This window comes from Penaeus chinensis, chromosome 34 (genome assembly GCF_019202785.1).
Source record: "Penaeus chinensis breed Huanghai No. 1 chromosome 34, ASM1920278v2, whole genome shotgun sequence".
In the NCBI taxonomy this organism is placed as follows: Eukaryota; Metazoa; Arthropoda; class Malacostraca; order Decapoda; family Penaeidae; genus Penaeus; species Penaeus chinensis.
In genome coordinates, this window is record NC_061852.1 from 1,032,462 (window position 1) to 1,042,301 (window position 9,840).

At 41.7% G+C, this 9,840-nt stretch overlaps 1 protein-coding gene across 1 annotated transcript; it reads left to right on the forward strand.

Moving 5' to 3' along the window:
• The first annotated feature begins 569 nt into the window (after positions 1-569).
• LOC125043599 (golgin subfamily A member 6-like protein 2) lies at positions 570-9,294 on the forward strand. The gene is made up of 6 exons (XM_047639831.1): positions 570-703; positions 1,574-1,713; positions 2,768-2,957; positions 4,800-5,336; positions 7,821-7,937; positions 9,178-9,294. The coding sequence occupies exons 2-6, from the start codon at positions 1,586-1,588 to the stop codon at positions 9,292-9,294; spliced, it is 1,089 nt and encodes a 362-aa protein (XP_047495787.1). The 5' UTR covers positions 570-703; positions 1,574-1,585.
• The last annotated feature ends 546 nt before the right edge of the window (positions 9,295-9,840 follow it).

The following is a 9,840-nucleotide window of genomic DNA, read 5'->3' on the forward strand; positions in this document are numbered from 1 at the left end:
TTATAGTTCTATTATTATTGTTATCACCATTATTGTTATTATTATTATTATTATCATTATTATTATTATTATTATCATTATCATTATTATTATTATTATTATTATCATTATTATTATTATTGGAATTGTTACTATTATTGCTATTCTTATTATTATTCTTATTCTCATTATCATTATTATTATTGTCATTATTATTATCATTTGCATGATCATCATCATTATTATCATTATCATGATCATCATCATCATCTTTATTATTATTATTATTATTATTATTATTATTATCATTATGATCTTATCATTATCATTATCATCTCATCATTATCCTCAATATTTGTCTCATTATCATTATCAATATCATTACATTTATTACTAATACAGTCATCATCTTCATCATCATTATCATCACCATTACATCAGTCATCACCATCACCATCCTCATCCTCATCGCTCTCACCCTCTCTTCCCAGCTATCATCAGACCCCACCCCCCCTCCCCCCCAAGCCCTCCTTACTCAACAGGACTCCCTCCTACAGGTACAAAAGTCAGATCAGACGCGTGCAGGATGACATGGAGGTCCTGACAGCCGAGTGTGACATCCTCAGGCGAAGGACTCAGGATTCCCAAGAAGGCGAAACGTCCCTGAGGGAACAGATGATGGCGCAAGCAGAGGGACCACGACCGCCAGCGCAGGGAGTGGGAGGCGAGTGGAATCCTGTTCGTTTATAGTTTTGTGGAATTCGATTCTATGTGTGCGCGGGATGTGTTTGTTTATATTTGTATATGCGTGTATGGTATTAAAGAAATAGGGTTAGAGTGGATATATATATATATATATATGTATAATCTATCTATCTATCTATCTATCTAATTATTTATCTATTTATCCATCTATCTATATATTGAGCTCCCTGTCTATTTGTCTATCCGTCTATCTATCTATCTTTGTTATCTATCTAACTATATGAATGCATTGGTAGATAAATAAATAGACTGACTGATATGTACAAAAACACCCACATAGCAAGATATATATAACCATATGACAAAGAGTACAAAATCACCTTTCTATATGTAAAAATAAATCCTACAATACTAACGACAACGACAATAACAACAACACCACCAACAACAACAACACCAAAACCAACAACAACAACCACACCAACACCAAAAACCAGCAGCAACAATAACACGAAAACCAACAACAACAACAACAACACCAACCAACAACAACAACACCACCACCACCAACAACAACAAAACAACACCAAAACCACCACCACCACCAACAACAACACCACCACCAACAACAACAACACCACCACCACCACCAACAACAACAACACCACCACCACCAACAACAACAACAACACCACCACCAACAACAACAACACCACCACCACCAACAACAACACCACCACCACCACCAACACCAACACCAACACCACCAAAACCAGCCGCAACCACCACCACCACCCCGACCCCTCTGCCCGTCCCCTTCCCTAACCAGCCCCAGGAGGCCACAAGCACCCTTCTCAGAGCCCTCCTAAAACGCCCTCTCCTCCGGCAGCTCAAGGTCCAGATGACGGACCAGGACGCGCAGGACGCCGCCCTCAAGTACAGCCAATTGAAGCACGACTACGAGGTCAAGATCAGGAACCTGCAGGAGGAGCGAAGGATCTATGAGGAGGATTGGGAGGAGAAGCTCAGGTGAGGGAGGAAGCGAGGAGGAAGGAGGGGGGGTGAGGAGGGAGGAGGAAGGAGGAGGGAGTGAGGAGGGGAGGAGGAATGAGGGGGGGGTGAGGAGGGAGGAGGAATGAGGGGGGGGGGTGAGGAGGGAGGAGGAAGGAGGGGGGGTGAGGAGGGAGGAGGAAGGAGGAGAGAGTGAGGAGGGAGGAGGAAGGAGGGGGGGTGAGGAGGGAGGAGGAATGAGGGGGGGGTGAGGAGGGAGGAGGAAGGAGGGGGGGGTGAGGAGGGAGGAGGAAGGAGGGGGGGTGAGGCGGGAGGAGGAATGAGGGGGGGGGTGAGGAGGGAGGAGGAAGGAGGGGGGGTGAGGAGGGAGGAGGAAGGAGGGGGGGGTGAGGAGGGAGGAGGAAGGAGGGGGGAGTGAGGAGGGAGGAGGAAGGAGGGGGGAGTGAGGAGGGAGGAGGGAGGAGGAAGGAGGGGGAGTGAGGAGGGAGGAGGATTAGGAGGAGAAGCTCAGGTGAGGAGGGAGGAGGAAGGAGGAAGGAGGGGGGAGTGAGGAGGGAGGGGGAAGGAGGAGGGAGTGAGGAGGGAGGAGGAAGGAGGGAGGAGTGAGGAAAGAAGGAAGGAGAAAGGAAGCGGGAGTGAGGAAGAAGGAGAGGGGTAGGGGAAGAGAGGGGAGGAGGAGTAGGGGGAGGAGGAGGGGAGGATGCAAGGAAGAGAGGGGATAATGATGAGGAGGAGGAGCATGAGGGGGAATGAGGGTAGAAAGAGAATGGGAAGGAGGAGGAGCGAAGGATCTACGAGGAGGATTAGGAGGAGGAAGGAAGGTAGAGTGAGGAGGAGAAAAGAGGAAGAGGAGAAGGAAAAGGAGGGGAAGGAGAAAGAGGGGGAGGAAAGGGGGGAAAGGAGGAGGAGGAGGAGGAAAAACGAAGGAGGATTGGGAGGAAAAGCTTAGGGAGAAGAGTTAGGGTAGATAATGATATAGACATTGCCACAGATAAAACTATAGACTTAGACATAGATGAAAATATAGAAATTGATATAGGTACAGATCTAGTCATACGATTTTCTTTCGCAGAGAAAAAGAGAGAGAGGGCGAGAGCAAGCTGAGGGAAGCGATGAGGAACCACGAGATGATGCAACGCCTCATAGACGACAAGGAGGAGGAGTTCGAGACGAGACTCAAGGCCCAGGTGGTGCAGTGGAAGACCGACTGGGACAACGTGGAGGAGGGACTCAAGGACGAGATTAAGAAGCTGAAGACTGAGGTGATGCGTCGACACGCACGAACATGCAGACACGATTGCAGACACACACACACACACACACACACACACACACACACACACACACACACACACACACACACACACACACACACACACACACAATATAACTTTTTTATTTGGGGTCGCTGTAATCTGGTACTGGCAGATATTTTTCTAAAGGCCGGATGCCCTTCTTTAGTTCTAAAGACAATGAAAGACAATAAGAACCTTGCCATCCCAGAAAGAAGAAGAAGACAGAAAAGAAAAAAACTATTCATACATAAATGTTAAGATGTGTGTGGGATTGATAGAGACAGACAAACTTAGAAAGACAGACAAACCGAGAGACAAACGCACAGATCGAAAGACAAATATACAGACAAAACTAAAAAAAAAAAAAAAAAAAACTAGATAAATAGAACACAAGACAAAATAAACAGACAGAATTACGTATAAACACATAAACGAAAAAAAAGAGATCACCTTGCCTTCGCTAGAATCAGCTGTTCATAAAATTCTACCCCCCCCCGCCCCCACCAATGAATGACGTAACCAAGTATTGTTTACACACACGACAAGCGTAAACAGAAAACGTATTAATAGTCTCAATACAAAAGCTATTGATAAGCAGATCGCATGTTGAATCGACGGAAGAAGGTCAATGCAGCTTATTATGCTGGTCTTCATTAGGGCATTGTTAAATCCTTCACTAATTGTAGCGCATTTAAATAACATTAATCATTTGTTTGTGTTGAGATTCCAAATGTAAATAGAATATGTCTTATATTTGAGGGTTTTAATGTTGTGCATCGTCATGTGCATTCCATAGTATACTGTACGAATTATATTCACTTATACTATTATACAAGGGAGTCATACTGGTTACAATAGACTTCATAAATATCGGAAATTAGTAATAGTGTCACCGATAAGTAGTTCACAAAACTAGTATTCATAATAACAATGATTCTGAGAATCTAAGTATTTTATGCATTAACGTGATATCCATAGTATCTACTGTAATTAATAAATAATAGAAAGAAAAAGAATAAGTATAAATAAACACACACACACACACACACACACACACATATATTCATATATATATATGTATGTATATATACACATATACATATACACACACACACACACATATATGTACCTATCTCTCTCTCTCTCTCTATATATATATATGGATATATATGTACACACACACACACACACACACACACACACACACACACACACACACACACACACACACACACACACACACACATATATATCGTATATATACGCAGTGTATATATACATGCATATATATATATATATATATATATATATATATATATATATATATATGTATATATATATGCAAGGAGAAAACACTCTACTGTGTTGATACTATGGTATAAAAACCCACAATGTAAAACTAGATTGTTGAAAATGAGACTACAGTTTCGGAATCCACCTGGATTCCATCTTCAGGTCAGACCTGAAGATGGAATCCAGGTGGATTCCGAAACTGTAGTCTCATTTTCAATAAATCTAGTTTTACATTGTGGGTTTTTATACCATATATATATATATGTATATACATATGTATATATATATGTATATATATATGTATGTATGTACTTATGTAGGTTATATTGCCATTTTGTTGCTGCCATCATTTGATCCTATTTATCACCCTTTTCCACTGCCGCCATCAATATCCTCTCATCAACTTCTATCATAGTTATGATCTAAATCAGCATTATATCCGGCAACATCACCGTCCTTCGCCTTAGCATCATCACTTTGCTCCTCTTCATTTGACCAACTTTATTCTCTTCACAGAACGACAACCTGCGTAGCGAGGCGGGCGCCATGCGAGGCCGCGTGGACCGAGCCGAGATCGAGCACGAGATGCGAATCCAGGAGCTCGAGCAGGAACTGGGCGCGAAGAACACCGAACTCGAGAACAGGACGAAGAACTTGAAGATCCGACTGGAGACGATGGAGAACTCGAGTCGCCAGCAGAACCAGGAGAAGCTCGAGGTGGAGAGGCTGTTGAGGGAAGACCGAGAGAAGCTCCGTCAGCTTCAGCTCAAGCTCGACACGTTGGAAGCTTCGAAGCAGAGTAGCGAGCGGAGGGTCCTGTCTCTCTCGTCGACGGAGCGGGACCTTAGGGAATCCAAGGAGACGCTCAGTTTGGAGAACGAGGAACTCAAGGTCGAGCTCGAGGGACTCAAGACGAAGATGGAGGCGAAGGAGAAGGAGTGGGCGGGCAAGTTGGAGGCGGAGTCGAAGGCGGCGGAGAGCAGAGTGAAACAGAGGATAGAGAAGACGTGGTTGGAGAAACTGAAGCGGAGCGAGGAGAGCGCCGCGCAGGACGTGAGTGGAGGTCCCGTTTTCTATGAGGGGGCTTTCAGGGAGGGTTTCTCTATTTTGAGGTCTTGTTATTATTATTTTCTGTTATGAATTTGATATTGATAGTTGTGGTAATAATATGATAATGATATTCATGAGTATGATGATAATGACTTTTTATGATAATGATAATGATATATGATGGTAATACATATAATAAAGTAAAACGATAATAATATTAATGATAATGTTCAAAATGATGATAATAATAGAATATTTATGATAATAGTAACATTAATAGTTATTGCTGATATTAATTCCTACCATAATCATTATTACCTGTATTATTATTATCATAATTGAATTATTTGTATTATTGCTATTACCATTATCATTATTGTTATTATTGCTATTGTCATTATCATCATCACTGCTGCTGTTAGTATTCATTGAAGGATAAGGCTTGATAAGAATATTTGAATTTGTAGATTTTTTTTTTCTCATTATCATTATTATACTCAGAATATCATTTAATTTTCTCGAAGTTACCACAGAGTAATTCCCAAATGATGAAATAGCGAATTCTTTCAACATTGATTGTCTTCATTTCCCTCTCGGTCCTTGGCTATCAGTCATTGCAGGAGGAATTACTCAATATGTTCATCGTTTAGGAGAATTCTATATTTGTTGATATTCGAAAGAAAAAGAAATAAAGGCAGATCATTTATTCTAAACTTTTAACAGCTAATTTTTTTTTTTCAAGGTGTTATAAATCATATTTTTACAATTGATAATGTGTCTTTATTAACGTAACACCGCGAATCTTGTAATATAAAAGGGAAACAATTTTGATATTTAAGGATACGGTGGTTGGTAAAATGATATGAAGTAAAAGAAAAAGTAAAAATATGATTTGTTTCAAAATGAGAATAGTTTTTGGGGCAAACGAGATACAGACGCGGATTTAACAAAACAAATATTTTGATAAATGATAAACTATAAAACATGCATCTTTTTATTTGGATATCACAAAATGTAAATTTCGAGAATAACACAACAAAATAGAGTAAATACCAAAGAGGAAATAAAATATGGAAAATCGCATTCTCGAAGACCCCCGTTTCTTCCTGCACAGAATCGACAACTTAATCCGGAATGAAAACAGAAATAAAAGAGAAAGCCAAAAAGAAAATAAATTAAATACCATAAAGGAACTATCACAAGAAAATATTAATCCCGAACACCGCTGTTTCTCCCTACACCAACTCACAAATTAATCGAGGACGAAAACAAACTCGCGGGCCATTGTACAGGTCCGCCATATTGGATTCGAGGCCGTGTTCCTTCCTCCCGGACAAGCATCTCTCGATCTCCAAACACATGTTTCCCTTCCTGTTTCGGCCGGGTAAATCATCCAAATGGCGGGATAGAGCTTGTAGGATAATCATCGGGCCAGAGTTCCCGTTTTCGTCCGCTCGTTCGTCTCTGAAAAAGGCGGGTAGAGGATGTTTGAGCAACCCATCGCGCCGCCATATTTATTGTGAGGGAATACGGGATTAAAACATTTTCGTTGAATGAAGATAAACCTTAAAAACAATGCGGCGTTAAAAAAGAGATAAGAATTGAAAAGGCGCTTGTGGAATAGACTCTTTGTATTGTTATTAGGTAGTGATGATAGTTGCATTATTTCATTATTTTTTCTTTTGTGTGGTTCCTAAACATGCAAGGAGTTTTGGAGAATTAAAAAGATTAATGTACATTTAACTGTGTGTGTACATTTTACGATTATGATAATAATAAGTGATCCAAATGATAATAATAAATTACATTATCGCTTTCCCTAAAATCTATAATTTTTCAACTGGTCCACTTGGAAGGAACGAAGACAAACCAGAATAAAAATTTAAAGATTTTAAAGATTTGCAGATCGTAAAAGGCGAGAGACAGAAAGAAAGAAAGAGAGAAAGAAGAGAAACAAAATCGAACCAACTTTTAATTAAGTTCTTCAAAAGACTGGACATTAATCTTCCTCTTTCGCGATATATCGAATTAAAGAGAAAGAAGTGATAATAGATACCGTTTCCATCCGATGACTCAACTTTCGTCAGATCTAGCTAGTAAAATGGAAGAAAGAGAGGGGAAAAGAGAAGAGAAGAAATGAGAAGGAACTTGGATAGAAAAGAGAGAAAGAGAGACGGAGAGAAAAAATTATATGAATAGGATAATTTTTCTTCATCTTTTGACAGAGAATCCTCCTGAGATTAGGCGAGAAATAAAACCGAAAAAATGTTAACGATCAGTTAGAAAGAGAGAGAGAGAGAGAGGGAGAGGGAGAGGGAGAGAGAAAGAGAGAGAGAGAAAGAGGACGTCATTCATGATTTTAACCACATTCTATTCCTCTCTCCCTCTCCTCCTTCCCTCCTCCTCCCCTTCCTTTCCCTCCTTCCACCCTCACCTCCCCCCCCCCCCCTACACCCGCCATTACCTCTGTCTCCTCGCCTCCCGCAGATCGAGAAACTGCGCGAGTCTCACCGCCGAAGCGAGAGCGACTTGAGGAAGGAGCTGGCACTGGCGCAGAAGGCCGAGGAGGAGACCAAGAGGCTGAACGAGGAATTTAAGAAGAAGGTGAGTGGAAGAGAGAGAGAGAGAGAGAGAGAGAGAGAGAGAGAGAGAGAGAGAGAGAGAGAGAGAGAGAGAGAGAGAGAGAGAGAGAGAGAGAGAGAGAGAGAGAGAGGGAGAGAGACAGAGAGAGAGAGAGAGAGAGAGGTAGAGAGAGAGAGAGAGAGAGACAGAGAGAGAGAGAGAGAGAGAGGAGAGAGAGAGAGAGAGAGAGAGAGAGAGAGAGAGAGAGAGAGAGAGAGAGAGAGAGGAGAGAGAGAGAGAGAGAGAGAGAGAGAGAGAGAGAGAAAGAGCAAAAGAGAAAGAGAGAAAGAGCGAAAGAGAGAAAGAGAAACATAAGACATATACAACACAGACACACGCAGATAAACAGACAGACAGACAGACAAATATTCAGATAGACAGGGCGATAGACAGCTAGATAGAAAGAGCGCGCAGGGTGACGACAGCGAGGGTTCGAAGGTTCGCTGAAGGAATGATGGCGCGTCTGGATGATGGATGCTCGGGCGGGCGAACTCGAGCGCCAGATTTAATTAATCTTGGGCAGCGTGAGGGAAGAGAGGGGGGAGGGAAAGGGGAAAGGGGGAGGAGGAGAGGGAAGGGGAAAGGGGAGGAGAGGGAAAGGGGAAAGGGAAGAGAGGTGAGAGGGATGGGGAAAGGGGAAAGGGAAGGAGAGGGGAAAGTGAAAGGAGAAGGGAGAGGGATAGGCAAGGGGAAAGGGGGTGAGGGGGGAGGGGTAAGGGAAGGAGAGAGGGGGGAAGAAGGGGAGAGAGGGAGAGGGGAGAAGGGGATGAGAGGAAAAGGGGAAGTGGGGGGGGGGAGAGTGGAGGGAAACAGGGAGGAGAGAGGGGAGGGAAGGGGGGAAGGAGAGGGAAAGGGATGGTAAGGAGAAAATGGAAGGAGAAAGGAGAGGGAAGAGAGGGGAGGCAGATGGCGAGGAGAAAGGGGAAGCAGATAGGGAGAGGGAGAAAGAGGGTAAAAGGGAGGAAAAGGAGGAGGGCGGCAGAGGGATATGGAAAGAGAAAAGGCATAGATCACACACACACACACACACACACACACACACACACACACACACACACACACAACCCCCCACCATACCTCCCCCTAAAAAAAGTGTGTAGATATCAATATCTATCTATCTATATATCTATATACCAATACAAAAATGACATACAAAACAATACATAAATAGATATATACCAACAGCCTCATAAATTTCCCGTCTCCCCCCCACCCCCCCCAGGTCAAGGCGCTGCGGCAGAGCGAGACTGACCTCGGCCACAAGGTCAAGGATCTGGAGGACCGGCTGGAGAAGAACAAGCGAAGGGGCGAAGTCCTCACAGGAAACGAGTTCACGTAAGTACACCTTTTTTTTTTTTTGGGGGGGGGGGGCTCGTTTTTTCCGTGTTTTTTATTTCGTGTTTATGCTTGATTTACCTGTTTACTCATTTATCTTTTTATTATGTTCAGTGAGTGGTTTATTTATTTATTTATTTATTTTTTATTTATACCGTTCAGTTATTTTTTTTTTTTTTATCAGTTTCATTTATTTAGTCATTTACTTGATGAACATATTTATTTATTTTACGCATTTATCTTATTGTATTGCTTATTTATGATTTTCTTTCTTTATGGTATTTCTGGTATTTCAAAATTTGTTTATACATTTTATTCTCTCTTTCACTGTCACTTATCTATTTGTTTCTAATTATCATTATTTAATTACTTATTTATTTTTTTCGTGGTGACTCTAAATTATATTCAATCATAAAAAAGTTTTTATTTCCGTTCGTTTGTGAAATTTGATGTACTCTCGTGATTCTCGAAAAGAAAAAAAGAAAAACAAAAGGAAAGAGAGAGTAATGGTAACGATAACAATAGTGATAATAGCAAAATAAAGATAATA

Bases quoted from the DNA above. Each gene is read 5' to 3' on its own strand.
- LOC125043599 (XM_047639831.1), top strand. From the start codon at position 1,586: ATGACGGACCAGGACGCGCAGGACGCCGCCCTCAAGTACAGCCAATTG. The intron at 1,714-2,767 runs GTGAGGGAGGAA...TTTCTTTCGCAG, and splicing joins GATTGGGAGGAGAAGCTCAG to AGAAAAAGAGAGAGAGGGCG. The intron at 2,958-4,799 runs GTGATGCGTCGA...TTCTCTTCACAG, and splicing joins TTAAGAAGCTGAAGACTGAG to AACGACAACCTGCGTAGCGA.